This window comes from Oncorhynchus nerka, linkage group LG20 (genome assembly GCF_034236695.1).
Source record: "Oncorhynchus nerka isolate Pitt River linkage group LG20, Oner_Uvic_2.0, whole genome shotgun sequence".
Classification (NCBI taxonomy): domain Eukaryota; kingdom Metazoa; phylum Chordata; class Actinopteri; order Salmoniformes; family Salmonidae; genus Oncorhynchus; species Oncorhynchus nerka.
The window spans coordinates 40,743,848-40,764,591 of record NC_088415.1 but is presented as its reverse complement, the minus strand read 5'-3'; the positions used below and the strand labels follow the sequence as shown (position 1 = coordinate 40,764,591).

At 43.0% G+C, this 20,744-nt stretch overlaps 1 protein-coding gene across 3 annotated transcripts in view; it reads right to left on the bottom strand.

Annotated features, from left to right (window-relative positions):
• Positions 1-20,744, bottom strand: part of spryd3 (SPRY domain containing 3) — a 104,877-nt gene that overhangs the window by 25,738 nt on the left and 58,395 nt on the right. For 2 of the 3 annotated variants that reach the window (XM_029622580.2, XM_029622581.2), the window contains exon 7: positions 5,408-5,560. In XM_029622580.2, coding sequence (XP_029478440.1) covers positions 5,408-5,560 — 153 coding nt within the window. The remainder of the gene's footprint in view (positions 1-5,407; positions 5,561-20,744) is intronic. The other variant, XM_029622582.2, reaches the window with a different exon arrangement.

Sequence of the window (20,744 nt, the reverse complement as noted above, 5' to 3'; positions counted from 1 at the left end):
ATGTTAGTTTGTTTGTGATGTGGACACCAAGGTACTTGAAGCTCTCAGCCCTGTAGATGAGAATGGGGGTGTGCTCAGTCCTCCTTTTCCTGTAGTCCACAATCATCTCCTTTGTCTTGAACACATTGAGGGAGAGGTTGTCCTTGCACCACACGGTCAGGTCTCTTACCTCCTCCCTATAGGCTGTCTCGTCGTTGTCGGTGATCAGGCCTACCACTGCTGTGTCATCGCCAAACTTAATGATGGTGTTGGAGTTGTGCCTGGCCGTGCAGTCATGAGTGAACAGGGAGTACAGGTGGGGACTGAGCACGTACCCCAGAGGGGCCCCAGAGGGGCCCCAGAGTTGAGGATAAGTGTGGCGGATGTGTTGTTACCTACTCTTACCACCTGGGGGTGGCCCGTCAGGAAGTCCAGGATCCAGTTGCAGAGGGAGGTGTTTAGTCCCAGGATCCTTAGCTTAGTGATGAGCTTTGAGGGCACTATGGGTGTTGAACGCTGAGCTGTAGTCAATGAACAGCATTCTCACATAGGTGTTCCTTTTGTCCAGGTGTGAAAGGGCAGTGTGGAGTGCAATAGAGATTGCATCATCTGTAGATCTGTTGGGGCGGTATGCAAATTGGAGTGGGTCTAGGGTTTCTGAGATAATGGTTTTGATGTGAGCCATGAACAGCCTTTCAAAGCATTTCATGGCTACAGATGTGAGCGCTACAGGCCGGTAGTCATTTAAGCAGGTTACCTTAGTGTTCTTGGGCACAGGGCCTATGGTGGTCTGCTTGAAACATGTTGGTATTATAGACTCAGACATGGAGAGGTTGAAAATGTCGGTGAAGACACTTGCCAGTTGGTCAGCATATGCTCGGAGTACATGTCCTGGTAATCCGCTTGGCCCTGCGGCTTTGTGAATGTTGATCTGTTTAAAAGGTTTTACTCACATCGGCTGCGGCGAGCGTGATTACAGTTTCAGTGTTACTTGCCACGAAGCGAGCATAGGAGTTATTTAACTTGTTTGGTATGCTCATGTCAATGGGCAGATCTCAGCTGTGCTTCTCTTTGTGGTCTGTAATAGTTTGCAAGCCCTGCCACATCCGATGAGCGTTGGAGCCGTGTAAGTACGATTTGATCTTAGTCCTGTATTGATGTCTTGCCTATTTGATGGTTCGTCTGAGGGCATAGCAGGATTTCTTATAAGCTTCCAGGTTAGAGTCCTGCTCCTTGTAAGTGGCAGCTCTACCCTCTAGCTTAGTGCGAATGTTGCCTGTAATCCATGGCTTCTGGTTGGGGTATGTACGTACAATCACTGTGGGGACGACATCATCGATGCACTTATTGATGAAGCCAGTGACTGATGTGGTGTACTCCTCAATGCCATCAGAAGAATCCTGGAACATATTCTAGTCTGTGCTAACAAAACAGTCCTGTATTTTAGCATCTGCTTTATCTGACCACTTTTTTGTGCTGCTTCTTGCTTTAATTTTTGCTTGTGAGCAGGAATCAGGAGGATAGAATTATGGTCAGATTTGCCAAATGGAGGGCGAGGGAGAGCTTTGTATGAGTCTCTGTGTGTGGAGTAAAGGTGGTCTAGAATTTTTTCCCCTCCAGTTGCATATTTAACATGCTGATGAGGTAAAACTGATTTAAGTTTCCCTGCATTAAAGTCCCTGGCCACTAGGAGCACTGCCTCTGGATGAGCGTTCTCATGTTTGCTTATGGCAGGATACAGCTCATTGAGTGCGGTTTTAGTGCCAGCATCGGTCTGTGGTGGTATGTAGACAGCTACGAAAACTCTCTTGGTAAATAGAGTATCTCATGATAAGCTGTAGACCACACCATCTCAGGCGTGCAAAACCTTGAGACTTCCTTAGATATTGTGCACCAGCTTTTGTTTACAAATATACATACACTATCCTGCCGATAGAGTGTATAACTCGTCAGCTGTATGTTAATGTCATCTTTCAGGCACGACTCGGTAAAACATAAGATATTACAGTTTTAATGTCCCGTTGGTAGGATATACATGCTTTCACTTCGTCCCATTTATTTTCCAGCAATGGAATGTTGGCTAACAGTACGGATTGCAAAGGCAGTTTAGTCACTCGTCACCTGATCCCCACAAGGCACCCCAATCTCTTTCCGCAAAATCTGTTTCTTTCTCCAGCGAATGACGGGGACGAGGGCCTGTTTGGGTGTTTGGAGTATATCCTTCCTGTCCGACTCATCCAATTCGAGGTGAGTAATCGCTGTTCTTATGTCCAGAAGCTCTTTTCGGTCATAATAGACGATATCAGCAACATTATGTACAGAATAAGGTACAACAAAATTGAAAAACCGAACAAAATGGCACTGTTGGTAAAACAGTGCCATCCTCTCCGGCGCCATCTTATGTTTGTTTATGTGTTTATGTAAGTAAAAACATTGATTTTGGTATGTTATTCCATGACTGGTTGAAGTTATTACATTATTACTCAAAATTGTTGTTACTCACCGGTTAATGTAATACGCACTGGTTAATGTAATAACTTATTACATTTAGCAGGAAAAGTTGTGTTTACCATTCAACATTTCATTACGTTTACCAGCAAGTTATTACATTTACCTGGTTGATTACATAATTAAAAAAAAATGTTATTACAAATAGAAAATGTATTACATTTACCATTGTTACAAGGTGTAATTCAGGGTTTTCCAAACTTGGTCCTCATTTTAACAGTCACACCCCTATTTTGCACCAAACAATGTACAGTTTAGGCTACATGTGATGGCAGAGTTTACTAAACAAATGCCCCACGATTGATAGAAATCATCATGATATCATTCTGCCAGCTAAGCCTAAGTGAACATTTAATTCAGAAGGTTTTTGGGGAAAGCCTTTAGAAATGTTGATTCAAACATCGCATTATGACTGAATGGCGCATCGCAAAGATTCAACCAAGACACATGGTTGTCGAAGTCTTAATTTAAAGGGAAAAAACAAAAACCAGCAGACACTAGGCCGTCCATGGAATGAGTTTGACATCCTTGCTCTACTGGGTTAGAGTAACTGTACGGTGCCACCAGTCAGTCAACCGGGCCAGGTAGGCAGTCAGTCAACCGGGCCAGGCAGTCAGTCAACAGGGAAGTCAGTCAGTCAGACAGTGTGCACACACACACACACACACACACACACACACACACACACACACGTGTGAGGGTGTGTGTTGGGCATCCACTCTGAGACATCTAGCAAGATGCTGTCTGAGTGAAGTAATTGAACCCAACAACATGTAACATTCTGGTGAGTAAACAGAGATTAACCAGCCCTTCAATTATCTGCTTTATCACCTCAGTTGTCCTTTGGAGAAGAGAGGCCATAATGTCTCTGTAAACAAACACAGATGCAGAGAGACTGAGGGGGACAAAGTCTTAAGGGGAGGAAATGTTATGGAGTTAGTTATCACTAACAAAAAGTCTTCCTTTTTTCAGAGTGGAAGGGAGGAGGAGCAGGTCGGTCTGGTTGGCAGACCTGGATTCAATACTATTTGAAATCATTTCAAATACAGTAGCTATGATTGACTGAGCTTGCCTGTTGCAATGGAACCGATAGACAAGTACCAAAAGTACTCTCTCTCACTCTCCATCTTTTTCTTTTTCTTTTTTCTTTTTAAATGTATTGAACCCAAGTCTGGTTGGTCGGACCCAGTGACCTTGGCCTTAAATCAACCTTCCCTTTCACAAGACAAGACTAGTTTCAGTCTGTCTTCGCCGGTCGGTTCGAGACCTGAGAGTAATTAGTCTCTGTCTACAGTGAGCCATGCCCATGGCCACAGAGAGATCAGAGCGAGCATGACAGGACAGGGCAACTCCACGTAGACCATGCCTTGGGTTGTGGCTGGCGTTCATTACACCTCATGACTGATGTTCCTAGGTCAGACCTACACAGTCAGTCCCAGCCCTTTTCATCCTCTACTGACAGTATGAGCAATGCAAATGGGTGATATAACTCGGTCATTGAGCATCTCTCAGTCTTGGCCTTCCATTGATACCTATGTATATTATGGATACGTCCAAAATGGTATACTATTCCCTATACTATGCACTACTTTTGGCCATAGGGGCAACCTGTATTATTTTTGCTCTGTTCCAGTCTACAATGGTGTAAGACCAGATGTTGCTCGTTGTTTTGATCAGTTCCCGTACAACTGTTTGTTGTGTTAGACTTCAAGGCACACAGGTTATTATGGAAAGTCCAGCAGCTCCTGTTCTGTGCTAACATTAGATGGGAACCGCATGTGCATTCTTTGGAAAATGAGATGAGAGGTTCGAATTAGTCGTGCTAAAATGTCTTGAATTGTTTTTTTCCTCTTCATCACGCACACTGTGTTCTATTCCTACAACAAAGGTGTTGAATAATGAGGGATGGATGTATTTACGGTGCATTCGAAAGTATTCAGACCCCTTCCCTTTTCAGTACTGACTTACCACTCATGTATTTTGCAAATACGTAGAAGACGTATTATTGAGTAGAACTTGTAAGGTAGTCATGAATAGTAAGTTTTTTTTTTTCCCATGAGGCTGTGGCAAAATACTGCCATCTGATGGCGACTAGAATCAATTGCATAATAGGAACTACTTAAAATTGATGGTCCTTGAAAATAAATATTAGGGCTTGAAAAAGTAATTGAAAGTCCTTGAATTTGACTTGCCACTGTCTGTGCGAACCCTGTACTGTACCTAAATGTGTTATACGATTGTACTATTACTTCCTCAACTTCAAAACAAGCAGAATCTGATTAAATAAATGCCACCTATACTTCTCTGTAGTGCTGATGGTTAAAAACTGCATACAGAGTTATGAATGCTTACCCTTAGGCTATGGCCAGACAGATTTTGTCTCAGAAAATTACAGATTGAGCCAATGTTATTTTTTGTTGTAATTTTTACCCACTTTCTCAATTATGATCTTGCATCATTGCTGCAACTCCCCAATGGGCTCAGGAGAGGCTAAGGTCGAGTCATGCGTCCTCCGAAACATGACCAGCCAAGCCATGCGTCTAACACCCGCTTGATTAACCCGGAAGCCAGCTGCACCAATGTGTCTGAGGAAACACTGTTCAACTGACGACCATTGTCAGCCTGCAGGCGCCTGGCACCGCCACAAGGAGTCGCTAGAGCGTGAGGAGCCAAGTAAAGCCCCAGCCTGTAGTGATGCTGCCTTGGACTGTTGCGTCACTCGGGAGGCCAGAAACAAATGGTTTTTCAATGGGAGTCATTTGTTGACAGATGGACAACGGAGATCATTGCCAAACACACACACAACTCTTTCGGAAATAGTTGGCTAACTTTTGACATTGACAATTGATGAACGCATGTGATTTCATCTGTCTCTGTGTGGCCGTAAGTTTACTGATGTGCAATTGTACAGTGCGCTTACCCTTCTGGCCAGGCCCAGGGCGATGTAGCACTTCTCTCCAGCGTCCACTATCTCCATCTCAAAGTAGTGGCAGCGTGTGCTGAGGGGCTGCCTGGCCTGGGCCAGACCCACGTCCAGGATGCTCTTCCCCTTCCCAACGTACTCCAGGAGCTGCTAAAGTGTGTGTGGGGGGGAGGGGAAATAGGGTCAGTATTCAAATACAACATACTGTAGTTTTGACTAAGTTGGCCTTTCGCGAACATGTTGGAGTACTCAAAAGACAGATACACCTAAAGTCGGGCGTACTCTACACGATTTTGGCCCCGATTTAGTTGTCCCAGACGGTAGACAAAATCCACGTTGTTGCCTACTCGGGGTCCGCGGCCGTCACCGACGTTCATTTAACGTGAGTGTGTCAGAGACGCAGTCTAAGGTCTACCGATCTCATCTTTGAGCCGTCCCAGAGGTCCCGATATTTTCAAACATGTTTGATTTTAAAATCGGCACAAAAATCTGCTATGCTCTTGTAGTGTGAGATGTGCAACGACAAGTTTTGAGAAAGGTGATCAGCAATAGCCAATGAGAGTTTGCCAGAGAAGATGCCAGTGAGATGATGATGTTGTATCGCATCGCCCAGAATGTGTAGACTCTCGAAGCAGGAGCCATGACTACTACTGGTAGCCTATGCATTTGTACTTGCAACCAGTGTCAAATTGTCACAGCTTTGTAGTTCACAAGCAATGCTGTTCAATTAAAAATGTATTGGCTAGATATTTCAACTCTGCATGGCAAGCATGAATGTTTGAGGCTGGTTTGAGCTACAGCTCGTTCTAGCTACGTTAACAATCTAATCACATCACCTTGTTTTCGCGAGACAGCGTGATATCGAGAACCCTCACGACCAAGTGTTAGGATTTTGGAAGTCGTGTAGTGTACGCCCGACATAAAGAGGAACTCACCAAGTACAGACTAGCAAATGTACTAAATAGGGAATTGGGTTCCATTTTGGGATACAGCCATGCAGTCATACTCCCACTGTAACAGGCACGCCCAGGTTGATCATGCGTAAATAGTCTCGCCAAATATTCCACTGATTGAACATTATAATAACTTCTCCATGGAAGGCTTAACAGATCCTATAGGAAAAACACATTACTAAGCCTCAGAAGAACAGGTTTCTATGGGAAGGGCAAGTAGGTGGGCAGCTAGGCAACCAAGTGCTGCTCCTATTTTTCCATCCAGTGTGTCATAGAGAATAGAGAGACCGAAGGAACGCCTTCAGTTTGAAGTGGAAGAGAAAAGATGACAGACAAAGTGGGGGTGGACTCCTCTAATAAGCTTGTGACAACACCTGGGTGCGTTACGGTAATGGGCCTACAGCGGTTTAGAGTTATACTTCAAAAGGAAAGGTTTCCCTCAATTAAATGATGATGAACGTTGCCTGGTTATCCATCCAGTGGAAATAAATAACTTCCTAACTGGGTCTCAGTCAAGAAAATAGAGTTCTCTTTCAATTATTCTGTGACAGATTGAATGAAGGACCAATCGAGGTACAGTGTTCCTTACAGTACCTGGGCATACTACCTCACACCCAAAATACATACTCCTTACACCAGCAATATCAAGTGAGAAAGGACAAACACAGGCCAGGACCAACTTTGTCAAACTCCACTCTCAACGTGAAAACTGTCAACAATATATTCTGGAGTGGCCCCTTGAGACAGCGTTTTCCATCACCATCAACAAAAACACCAAATGATGGAATTTCTTGTAGAAGAATGGTGTCGCATCCCTCCAATAAAGTTCCAGACACTTGTAGAATCTATGGCAAGGTGCATTGAAGCTGTTCTGGCTCGTGGTGCCCCAACGCCTTACGACACTGTCGGTGTTACCTTTATTCTGGCAGTTACCTGTATAATACTGCTGACGACCCAGATGCTACAGTCTGGAAGGGAATCTGCACATGAAAGCTATATTTAAAGTGGACAGGGATCGTGAAAGTTGATCATCTGAAAAATGTGAATTTATTGGCAAATACCTTTAATCTTCCAAGTCACAATCTGGTTATCGCACGTCCTAAAACTCAGACATGAAAGACATGTAGTCAGGCATCTGACAAAATAATAAAACAATCTTCCCTTTAAAAGAACACAATTAATTCCATTACTGTCTGTCTGGCCAGTTGCAAAAAAAATTAGTGCCCTGTCTTGTCTTGTGTCCTCAACTCACAGGCCTGCCCTACATTAATGGGTACCCACTTCTTTACAATCTTGTTTTTTAGACTGTCCTTTCTTGTTCTCTCGCTGCCATCTTATCCTTCTCCTCAACCTCTTCAACTTTCATGCCTGGACAGTAGCTGTTATTTTGAGGGGGAGAGGGAGTTGCAGCGAGTGTGTTGTCACACCTTCCCGCCTCTGTGATGCTGAGTAATGGAGAGAGAGAAAGAGAGGTAGAGAGAGCGAGAGAGAGGTTTTAATCAGCTCTCCCTCCCAGCAGCTTGGAACATGCTTCAGTGAGAGTGCTGACAGATGCCTGCAGTCATTCTCTCTGCTCTCCCTTTCACTCTCTCTCACTCTCCATCTCTTGCCTTTCTCTCTCTCTGATCATGGCACCATCCGGGGTGGTGGTGTCAGGGCTGGTGGTAGGGGTAGGTTGTGTGTGTGTGTGTGGTTGGGGGAGGGGGGTATTTCCTGTCACTCCTGGAGGCATTTGGAAGAAACATAGGAGATTAGCGGGCCTCTCCCTCCCAACCAGCCCGCTTGGGCTTGGTACCTGTTTGGCTGCCACTGTGTGCTGCCTGTGTAAAATGTTCTACTGCACCCCAAAATGGCACCATATTCCCTATTTAATGCACTACTTTGACAACGGTCCAGGGCTCTGGTCAAAAGTAGTAACTACACTAAATAGGGAATAGGGTGCAATTCATGAATCAGACGATTACTCACCAGTTGCCTACCAAATTACCTATCCATCAATCATACAGACAATTTATCCCAAATAAACTAGAAGAGGATCATGGACTATTTACATTGACAAGGCCCACCCTCCCTTTTGTTTTTACACTGCTGCTATTTTTGTACTATTTCTATTTTATTTAGTAAATATCTTCTAACTTCTTTCTTTAACTGCATTGTTAGTTAAGGGCATTTCACAGTAAGGTTTACACCCGTTTTATTCAGAGCAAGTGACAAATAAAAATGGATTTGACTGACCAAAACACAACCATCATGTTGACACAGACCATTGATAGCCTTCTATCAGTAGTGTTGGGTATGGCCAAAAAGCTGGCACGCAGGCCGCGCTGTCTGTGCTGAAGCAATACAGCAGCACCTGAAAGTGTGTAATTGAAACTGAGTCAACATACCGCAGAATCAAAACACTCCAAAAATAGAAATAATCAATCAATCACTCATTCCCTCACTATCACTTGGTAAATAAACTCACCACAGATGTCAAATTCAGAGGAATGTTTTGAACACACACTGGGGTGAGGCTGTGAAGGTCTGAGAGAGCGGGAGAGAGAGAAAGAGAGAGAGGGAGTGTGAGAATATTTTTTCTACTGCACCCAATTAAATCAATCACTCACTCAGGACAACGACTCCAAAGTCTGTTTGCATCGACTGTGTGTCAGGTGAACTGTAGGTCTACATGGCAGGTGGTGTGGAACATAGAAATATAATGAAGTAGAGCATAGAACGAACGCTGGTCCTCCCATCACAGAGCGTTGACTTGAAAGGAATGACCATTCTGGTCCTATGTCTATGGCGTGTGAAGATATTGAAGTGATGTGGACAGTGGAGTAGGCCTAGATAAAAGGAGAACCTGCAAGAGGACAGGGATCAAAACACAGGCTTTGCTTGCCACAGTATAGAAAGCAACACTAGCTTCGTAGCCTATGGTGTGGTCTCTTACATCCATCACCTTCCTGTGGTTGAAGAGCCAAAGAAAGGCCCACAGAGGGATACTTCTTATTTGAAAAGTTGAAGTAGTGACTTTTAAAGAGTTTTAAAACATTTTCTTATAAGCCGTCTTCCGGATGTACTCAACACAACAACACCAGACAGTCATGGCCCCACTGCAGATGAAGAGAAACCTTTAATTTGGCTTTGGCTGTACATTTACATTTTAGAAGACACTTACCCAGAACAACTTAAGAGTTAGTGCATTCATCTTAAGATAGCTAGGTGGGACAACCAAATTTCACAGTCATAGTAAGTACATTTCTCCTCAATAAAATAGCTCAGCGAAGTCAGTAAGTGGGAGAAAAGTAAAATGCGAGTGTTAGTTCACTTGTACTTAGTGGGGCAAAAAAAGGGGGGGGGGGGCTGTGTCATCCACTCCCATCCCTTTCTGTGTCATCCACTCCCATCCCTTTCTGTGTCATCCACTCCCATCCCTTTCTGTGTCATCCACTCCCATCCCTTTCTGTGTCATCCACTCCCATCCCTTTCATGCATGACTCCTACATGGTTTCCACTTTCCACCTTTAATATCTTCCTTCTACTTCTGAGTGGAAGTTGAGCAGAGTAACTTTCTTTCAAAAGAAAAGAAGCAGCTGTTACCTATAAGGTGTTTAGAAAGTCATTATTACACGTTGTGACATAAGTCTCACATAAGTGAGTCAGTGTAAAAACTTTTTTTTTAAAGAAATCCTCCCTTAGCAAAAATCGCCCAGTTGGGGCCAGGAATGACCTTGATATCATTTTTCAACTGCACGCACACACACCTACTCCCCACATGATGTGATATTAAGGCCATAATTGCCTGCAGCAGAAGCTTCTTGCTGTTAGCTCCAGGGAGGGGGTAGGGGGCAAGAGAAAGAGAAGAGAGAATGTTAGCTACCTCCAATGAAAGAGAGGAGCTTCTAATAGTTTTGTGGTGATAGCTGGGAAACAAATGAACGCAGACCGTTTTATTTCCTCTGCAGAAAAACAGAGCGATGAGACGTCCCTGCTGTTGTTTATCTGGTCACCAGCGTACCAGCATCAAGTCACATTATGATGGCTTGCAAAGTGATGTCTAATTCCTATTGGAATCCAGCACCAAGTGGGGATTCAGTGCCTTTGGAAAGTACTCAGACACCTAGACTTTTTCAACATTTTCTTATGTTACAACCTTATTCTAAAATGGACTAAATAAATAATAAATACTCAGCAATCTACATAAAATATACCATAATGACAGTGAAAAGTTATTTATTTTTGCAAATGTATTACAAATAAAAAACTAAAATACTTTATTTGCAATAGTATTCAGATCCTTTGCTATGAGACTCGAAATTGAGCTCAGGCACACACCTGTCTATTTAAGGTCCCACACTTGTCAGAGCACAAATCAAGCCATGAGTTCGAAGAAATCGTCCGTAGAGCTCAGAGACAGGATTGTATCGAGACACAGATCTGGGATAGGGTACCAAAAATGTTGTGCAACATTGAAGGTCCCCAAGAACAGATGCCTCCATCATTCTTAAATGGATAAAGTTTGGAACCACTAAGACTCTCCCTAGAGCTGGCCACCCGGCCAAACTGAGCAATCAGGGGAGAAGGGACTTGACCAAGAACCCGATGGTCACTGACAGAGCTCCAGAGTTCCTCTGTGGAGAAGGTTGTCTTTCTGGAAGTTTCTCTCATCTCTGCAGCACTCCACCAAATCAGGCCTTTATGGTAGAGACGGAAGCCACTCCTTAGTAAAAGGCAATTGACAGTCCGCTTGGAGTTTGCCAAAAGGCACCTAAAGACTCTCAGACCATGAGAAACAATATTCTCTGGTCTGATGAAACCAAGATCAACTCTTTGGCCCAAATGCCAAGCGTCACGTCTGGAGGAAACCTGGCACAATCCCTACAGTGAAGCATTGTGGTGGCAGCATCACGCATTGGGCATGTTTTTCAGCAACAGGCACTGGGAAACTAGTCGGGATCGAGGCAAGATGAATGGAGCAAAGTACAGCGAGATCCTTGATGAAAACCTGTTTCAGAGCGCTCAGGACCTCAGACTGGGGCAAAGGTTAAACTTCCAACAGGACAACGACCCTAAGCACACAGCCAAGACAACGCAGGAGTGGCGGCTTTGGAACAAGTCTCTGAATGCGGCGAAGCTGCCCATACAACCTGACAGAGGAAGAACGGGAGAAACTCCCCAAATACAGGTGTGCCAAGCGTGAGGCGTCATACCGAAGAACACACAATGCTGTAATCGCTGGCAAAAGTGCTTCAACGAAGTACTGAGTAAAGGGTCTGAATACTTATGTAAATATGATATTTAAGTTTTATTTTTTATAAATTAGCAAAAATGTATTAAAAACGTTTTGCGTTGTCATTATGGGGTATTGTGTGTAGATTAATGGGGGGGGGGGCAATACGAATTCTAGCTACTTTTGAACCACACGTTGTGCCCTAGAAACTAATATGTAACACTGTAAATACATTGGTTTATTATAAAAGTGAAACATTTTGATACAATTACCGGTCATTGTAATTAAGAAATCATTTGTGGAATATTTGATTTCTACTATTTTCCTATTGGGATGCAATACACTGAAAATGGTACACTGTTTCTTTAAAAACGTCAGGTACACGAGATCTATCATTCTTTCATTGCTATGATCATTGATCTCCTGAAGAAGGTATTCCTTTTCCTTTATTTCTGTGCCCCCAAATGTTTGCATAAACTGGTAAAGTTGCCAGGTTGTTAGATAGCTAGCCAATGAGGTAACATTACTGAACAAAGTGTAAACAAATAGTTAACGACGTCGCCAGTTTTAGAACGGCCAACGACATGGTTTATGAATGTAAAATGCAGTCCCTGTGATCCGAAGGGATCATAAGATCTAAGATATAAATGTTGCGCCGGTAATTTGGGTCAGATCTTTTGACCTGGAAGTAAGACATTTTTGCTGTAGTACTCATTTGTTTCTCTAGGGTAGCAGGAAACAAGGGTAGAGCAAAGCCTTAACATTACAAAAATTATTTTCTGGGAGATTTTGCTCCCAAAATAAAACTCCAAGTCGCACAGCAAAATATTTTGTCGTACTTTAGAGCTCCGATGGTACATATTTCTACCCAATGTTTTGGAAATAAGGTACAATCATCACTGCGCTTTGAAATGTAGGTGGATGAAATGTACCTGTGTGAATTTTTGGCCTACTAGTAACACACCAAATACGACAAGACAAAGACCATGCTGGTCTTCTAGTCAGAGTTCCTCTGTCCAGTATCTGTGTTCTTTTGCTCATCTTAATCATTTATTTTAATTGGCCAGTCTGTGATATGGATTCTTCTTTGTAACTCTGCCTAGAAGGCCAGCATCCCAGAGTCGGCTCTTCACTGTTTTTTAAAATTTTGTTTACATTTTTATTTAACCTTTATTTAACCAGGTAGGCTAGTTGAGAACAAGTTCTCATTTGCAACTGCGACCTAGCCAAGATAAAGCATAGCAGTGTGAACAGACAACACAGAGTTACACATGGAGTAAACAATTAACAAGTCAATAACACAGTAGAAAAAAAAGAGTCTATATACATTGTGTGCAAAAGGCATGAGGAGGTAGGCGAATAATTACAATTTTGCAGATTAACACTGGAGTGATAAATGATCAGATGGTCATGTACAGGTAGAGATATTGGTGTGCAAAAGAGCAGAAAAGTTAATAAATATAAACAGTATGTGGATGAGGTAGGTAAAATTGGTTGGGATATTTACCGATAGACTATGTACAGCTGCAGCGATCGGTTAGCTGCTCAGATAGCAGATGTTTGAAGTTGGTGAGGGAGATAAGTCTCCAACTTCAGCGATTTTTGCAATTCGTTCCAGTCACAGGCAGCAGAGAACTGGAACAAAAGGCGGAGAAATGAGGTGTTGGCTTTAGGGATGATCAGTGAGATACACCTGCTGGAGTGCGTGCTACGGGTGGGTGTTGTCATCGTGACAAGTGAACTGAGATAAGGCGGAGCTTTACCTAGCATGGACTTGTAGATGACCTGGAGCCAGTGGGTCTGGCGACGAATATGTAGCGAGGGCCAGCTGACTAGAGCATACAGGTCGCAGTGGTGGGTGGTATAAGTTGCTTTAGTAACATTACGGATGGCACTGTGATAAACTGCATCCAGTTTGCTGAGTAGAGTATTGGAAGCTATTTTGTAGATGACATCGCCGAAGTCGAGGATCGGTAGGATAGTCAGTTTTACTTGGGTAAGTTTGGCGGCGTGAGTGAAGGAGGCTTTGTTGCGGAATAGAAAGCAGACTCTAGATTTGATTTTAGATTGGAGATGTTTGATATGAGTCTGGAAGGAGAGTTTACTGTCTAGCCAGACACCTAGGTACTTATAGATGTCCACATATTCTAGGTCGTAACCATCCAGGGTGGTGATGCTAGTCGGGCGTGCGGGTGCAGGCAGCGAACGGTTGAAAAGCATGCATTTGGTTTTACTAGCGTTTAAGAGCAGTTGGAGGCCACGGAAGGAGTGCTGTATGGCATTGAAGCTCGTTTGGAGGTTAGATAGCACAGTGTCCAAGGACGGGCCGGAAGTATACAGAATGTTGTCGTCTGTGTAGAGGTGGATCAGGGAATCGCCCGCAGCAAGAGCAACATCATTGATATATACAGAGAAAAGAGTCGGCCCGAGAATTGAACCCTGTGGCACCCCCATAGAGACTGCCAGAGGACCGGACAGCATGCCCTCCGATTTGACACACTGAACTCGGTCTGCAAAGTAGTTGGTGAACCAGGCAAGGCAGTCATTAGAAAAACTGAGGCTACTGAGTCTGCCGATAAGAATATGGTGATTGACAGAGTCGAAAGCCTTGGCAAGGTCGATGAAGACGGCTGCACAGTACTGTCTTTTATCGATGGCGGATATGATATCGTTTAGTACCTTGAGCGTGGCTGAGGTGCACCCGTGACCGGCTCGGAAACCAGATTGCACAGCGGAGAAGGTACGGTGGGATTCGAGATGGTCAGTGACCTGTTTGTTGACTTGGCTTTCGAAGACCTTAGATAGGCAGGGCAGGATGGATATAGGTCTGTAACAGTTTGGGTCCAGGGTGTCTCCCCTTTGAAGAGGGGGATGACTGCGGCAGCTTTCCAATCCTTGGGGATCTCAGACGATATGAAAAAGAGGTTGAACAGGCTGGTAATAGGGGTTGCGACAATGGCGGCGGATAGTTTCAGAAATAGAGGGTCCAGATTGTCAAGCCCAGCTGATTTGTACAGGTCCAGGTTTTGCAGCTCTTTCAGAACATCTGCTATCTGGATTTGGGTAAAGGAGAGCCTGGAGAGGCTTGGGCGAGTAGCTGCGGGGGGGGGGGGGGGCAGGTCTGTTGGCCAAGGTTGGAGTAGCCAGGAGAAAGGCATGGCCAGCCGTTGAGAAATGCTTGTTGAAGTTTTCGATAATCATGGATTTATCGGTTGTGACCGTGTTACCTAGCCTCAGTGCAGTGGGCAGCTGGGAGGAGGTGCTGTTGACGTTGAGACTGGTGTTTTGCGGGTACTATTTAATGAAGCTGCCAGTTGAGGACTTGTGAGGCGTCTGCTTCTCAAACTAGATACTCTAATGTACTTGTCCTCTTGCTCAGTTGTGCACCGGGGCCTCCCACTCCTCTTTCTATTCTTGTTAGTGCCAGTTTGCGCTGATCTGTGAAGGGAGTAATACACAGCGTTGTACGAGATCTTCAGTTTCTTGGCAATATCTCTCATGGAATAGCCTTCATTTCTCAGAACAAGAATAGACTAACGAGTTTCAGAAGAAAGTCCTTTGTTTCTGGCCATTTTGAGCCTGTAATCAAACCCACAAATGCTGATGCTCCAGATACTCAACTAGTCTAACGTACAGTTTTATTGCTTCTTTAAATCAGAACAACAGTTTTCAGCTGTGCTAACATAATTGCAAAGGGGTTTTCTAATGATCAATTCGCCTTTTAAAATTATAAACTTGGATTAGCTAACACAATGTGCCATTGGAACACAGGATTGACGGTTGCTGATAATTGGCCTCTGTACACACCTATGTAGATATTCCATAAAAATTCAATAGAAATCAGCAATAGTAATTTACAACATTAACCATGTCTACACTGTATTTCTGATCAACTTGATGGTATTTTAAAAATGGACAAAAAAATAAGCTTTTCTTTCAAAAACAATGACATTTCTAACTGATCCCAAAATCTTGAATGGTAGTGTATATTTTGAAAAAGAGCATCGGTGAATTTTCCTTTAAGTCAAGTAAATGTATTGCAGTTACATTTTTTAAAAATGGTTACAAAATCTGTTTCTGCATTTACATTGATTGATTAAATCAATACATTTATCTTATGCTTCACAAAAGATAAAAAACGAATCCTATCCGTTACTGAAATGGTTGTTCCAGTTTAAATGGTTTAGGTCAGGGATGAGCAACTTTTATGGGGTCGGGGCCCCAAAAATTCTGGGGGGGGGGGGGCGCAGTTGCTCGAGGGTCTGTGTAAGCACATCCATGCCCACACATGCAGTCATAGCCGGCCCTAGCCTTCTGAGGGTCCTAAGCGAAATTTGGTTCGGCCCCCCCCCACCTTGCAAGCACAAACATTTTGTAGTTTTAAAGCAAGTTTTCTGCAAATCTAAACATTTTGCCATAGGGTGGAGATAAATGTTTGCAGTTTGTAATGTAATATCTGAGTGAGTGACTTGGTGCCCCCCGGTCGGTTATTCAACCATAATTCCTACAAGTTTAGATATCTGGACTAGAGGACGACCGATTATGATTTTTCAACACCGATACCCATTATTGGAGGACCAAAAAAAGACGATACCGATTAATCGGCCTATTTTTATTTATTTATTTGTAATAATGACAATTACAACAATACTGAATTGTTAATATCATACATCAATAAAATCAATTTAACCTCCAAGAAATAATGAAACATGTTCAATTTGAATTAAATAATGCAAAAACAAAGTAAAAGTGCAATATGTGCCATGTAAAAAAAGCTAACGTTTTGAGTTCCTTGCTCAGAACATGAGAACATATGAAAGTTGGTGGTTCCTTTTAACATGAGACTTCAATATTCCAAGGTAAGAAGTTTTAGGTTGTAGATAATATAGTATTTATAGGACTATTTCTCTCTTTACCATTTGTATTTCATATACCTTTGGACTATTGGATGTTCTTATAAGCACTATAGTATTGCCAGTGTAACAGTATAGCTTCCTCGCCGCTACCTGGGCTGGAACCAGGAACACATAGACAACAGCCACACTCGAAGCCTGCGTTACCCATGCAGAGCAAGGGGAACAACTACTCCAAGTCTCAGAGCAAGTGACGTTTGAAACGCTATTAGTGCGCACCCCGCTAACTAGCTAGCCATTTCACATCTGTTACACCAGCCATAAGGCTGATAGGCTTGAAGTCATAAACAGCGCTGTGCTTGCGAAGAGCTGCTGGCAAAACGCACAAATCATAGACTTAATTATAACATAACACACAGAAATATGAGCCTTTGGTCATTAATATAGTAGAATCCGGAAACTATCATTTCGAAAACAAATTGTTTATTATTTCAGTGAAATACGGAACCATTCGTATTTTATCTAACGGGTGGCATCCCTAAGTCTAAATATTCTTGTTACATTGCACAACCTTCAATGTTATGTCATAATTACGTAAAATTCTGGCAAATTAGTTCGCAATGAGCCAGGCTGCCCAAACTGTTCCACATACCCTGACTCTGCGTGCAAGAGAAGTGACACAATTTCACCTGGTTAATATTGCCTGCTAACCTGCATTTCTTTTAGCTAAATATGCAGGTTTAAAAATATATACTTCTGTGTATTGATTTTAATAAAAGGCATTGGTGTTTATGGTTAGGTACAGTCGTCCAACGATTGTGCTTTTTTCGCAAATGCGCTTTTGTTAAATCATCCCCCAGCGTTGCATCGATTATATGCAACGCAGGACACGCTAGATAAACTAGTAATATCATCAACCATGTGTAGGTATAACTAGTGATTATGATTGTTTTTTTATAAGTTTAATGCTAGCTAGCAACTTACCTTGGCTTACTGCATTCGCGTAACAGGCAGTCTCCTCGTGGAGTGCAACGAGAGGCAGGTGGTTATAGAGTTGGACTAGTTAAAGGGTTTGCAAGATTGGATCCCCCGAGCTGACAAGGTGAAAATCTGTCGTTCTACCCCTGAACAAGGCAGTTAACCCACCGTTCCTAGGCCGTCATTGAAAATAAGAATGTGTTCTTAACTGACTTGCCTAGTTAAATAAAGGTATAAAAAAAATACATTTTTAAAAATCTGCAAAATCGGCGCTCAAAAATACCGATTTCCGATTGTTATAAAAACTTGAAATCAGCCCTAATTAAAATCGGCCATTCTGATTAATCGGTCGACCTCTAATTTGGACACTAGACTAACTTCAAAATGACATGGGCTAATTGAGTGACTGTCATGAGAAAAACTACTGATGCACAAACAAATTTTTAAAAAAGCACTTCGTTCAATCTACTATTCTAACTCTCAACAGTAAGTTGAAAACACAATGAATGCTGGTCAGCCAACACAACCAGTTAGACCATGCTGGTTGGCTTGCAGAACCAGCGAGACCCATGCTGGTCAGACCAGCACTGACCAGCTTAAAATTCATGGTGGTCTATGCTGTTTTTTCCAAAAGGGCTAAAGAGAATAAATGGAACATACAAGAGAAGAAACATCTCGATTGTCTGTGGTTTCACCCCAAATGGCACTCTATTCCCTATATAGTGCATTACTTTTGATCAGAACCCTGATGACCATCAAAAGTAGTGCACTATATAGGAAAAAGTGTGTAGAACAGCTCAACTAACTAATAACTCGGCTAAACTATGATAAACCAGAACCAATATTTTGAATATCATCAAGAGTCTCAGTCTTACTTTCAACTGTAGCTGGCTAGTTAAATCAAAAAAATTCTTAATCTGTCTCACTGTCGTTCGTGTGAGATATCTCTCGCCATCTAGGACATTTCCCAGAAATGATGCAGACTTAAGCGGCAGTTTTCAATGAGACGTCTAGTTAAAGAAGCAGGTTGGCCCGGCCTTGCCTAAACCCCCCACATACAGTATTCATCAGAGCTTCCTTTCAATCTCACAAACACACACTTTCTCACGCTGTTCTGTTCCCATCGTGGAGACAGTCAGAGGACGCTCCGGTCGGTGCCACTGCCTGCAGTGTCTGCCTGCCTAGTGGTTCTCAACAGGGGAATTACACAGTTTATGGGAAACTGATGAACTTCAGCAGATCAAACAGTATCATGATGGGATGCATGACAACTGTTCCTCCAAGGAAGGAACCAGGCAACCTTAGAAGGGTGTTAGCTCCTCTAGCAAATGGAAATAACATGACTGGTGGTTCAGATAGAACTCTATGGAGAAGTGCATGTGTTGGCTGGAGACCAGCACAGATGATAGAATATATTCTATGTGCTGCTCAAGTTTAGGTGGGGGAACCTGGAAGGGGCAAAAAGACATGATGATTTTATCTTTCTTAGATTAATTGACACACTAAGAAGAATAACTTGGGATTTAATACTAGTCAGCCCATTTAAAACTTCAGGAGTATGTGTGTGGGTGTGTTTTTTTGTTTTTACTATCCTTGTGGGGACCAGAAGTCCTCACAAGGTTAGTAAAGCAAAGAACATTCTGACAAGGAGACATTTCACAAGTCCCCACAAGGAGAAATGATATTTTAGGCTTAGGGGTTAGGTTTACGGTTATGGTTACAATTAGGGTTAAGGTTAGAGAAAATAGGATTTTGAATGGGAATCAATTGTTTGGTCCCCACAAGGATAGTAAAACAAATGCGGGTGGCAGATAGCCTAACAGTTAAGATGGTTCAAATCCCAGAGCTGGCAAGGTGGGAAGAAAAGCTGCCATTCTGCCCAAGAGCAAGGCAGCTAACCCACGACAACTGCTCCCTGGGTGCCGATGACGTCCGATTAAGGCAGGCCCCGGCACCGCTCTGATTCAGAGGGTTTTGGTTAAATGCGGAAGACATATTTCAGTTGAATGCATTCAGTTGTGCAATTGACTAGGTATCCCCCTTTCCCCAATGCAGCCCACGGACCGTAAGTGTAAAAGTGTCTAGCCAGAACATTATGGGGATGGGGGGGTACAAACTCAATATATTTTGAAATGAATAAAACCAAATCGAAAACTATGTAGAAATGAACCTACATTCATATAGTTACTTGACTGTGTCCAGCTCGCTGATAATCACCAAAATGAAAGCTAGAGTCAGGGAGCATAGAAAACGGTGTTATGTTGGTGACAACAGCAAGACAGTGGCAGCCATGCAAGTGTATGTGCATGCGTGCATGTAAGCGAGGTGTGTGTGTGTGTGTGTGTGTGAGCTCAGTCATTCCAGCAGCAGACTGAGGTGCTGCCCAGCCCTCTGCAGCACTATGCTGGGGGGGGGGGGGGGGGATTAGCTTGGTGGGGACAGCCGCTGCTGTGGCAACAGGGAGAGAGGGATTTGGCTGCTTGCATTTGTATCAAGCAGCACGTACACAGCACAGCCAGCCAAATGCCTCCTCACAAGACCAAGCATACAGGAGCAAGAGCATGGGGACGGACAATGCAACTTATAACATTACCTAAGTCTTATTTCAATTGGGAGTTTTAGTCTATTAGTCAAAACTGATTTATATGGATTACACAATACGTGTTCTGTCTGTTTTGTGTACCTTCCATTAAAAACCATGACAAAAGGTGTTCAATAAATCAGTAATGATGTAATATTATGACATTAAGGGAATTGAGCAATCCCCTATTGCCCCAAGAATAACAGACAGACAGAGACAGACCAGTCAAAAAATGTAGACACACCTACTCATTCAAGGGTTTTTCTTTATTTTTACAATTTTCTACATTGTAGAATAATAGTGAAGACATCAAAACTATGAAATAACCTGATTGTTCAGATTAGAGCTGTCCGCCTGGCCAGGAAGAGTCTTGGTGGTTCCAAACTTCTTCCATTTAAGAATGACGGAGGCCTCTGCTCTTGGGGACCAACAATCCAGCAAAACATTTTTGGTACCCTATCCCAGATCTGTGTCTTGACACAATCCTGTCTCGGAGCTCTACGGACAATTCCTTTGACCTCAAAGTAGAAAATAGTACAAATTATTTTAAAAACCCTTGAATGAGTAGGTGTGTCCAAACTTTTGACTGGTACAAACAAACAAACAAACACACACACACTAGAGGTCGACCGATTAATCGGAATGGCCGATTTCAAGTTTTCATAACAATCGGAAATCGGTATTTTTTGTACCCCGATTTTGCCAATTCTATATTTATTTTTTTACAACTTTATTTAACGAGGCAAGGCAGTTA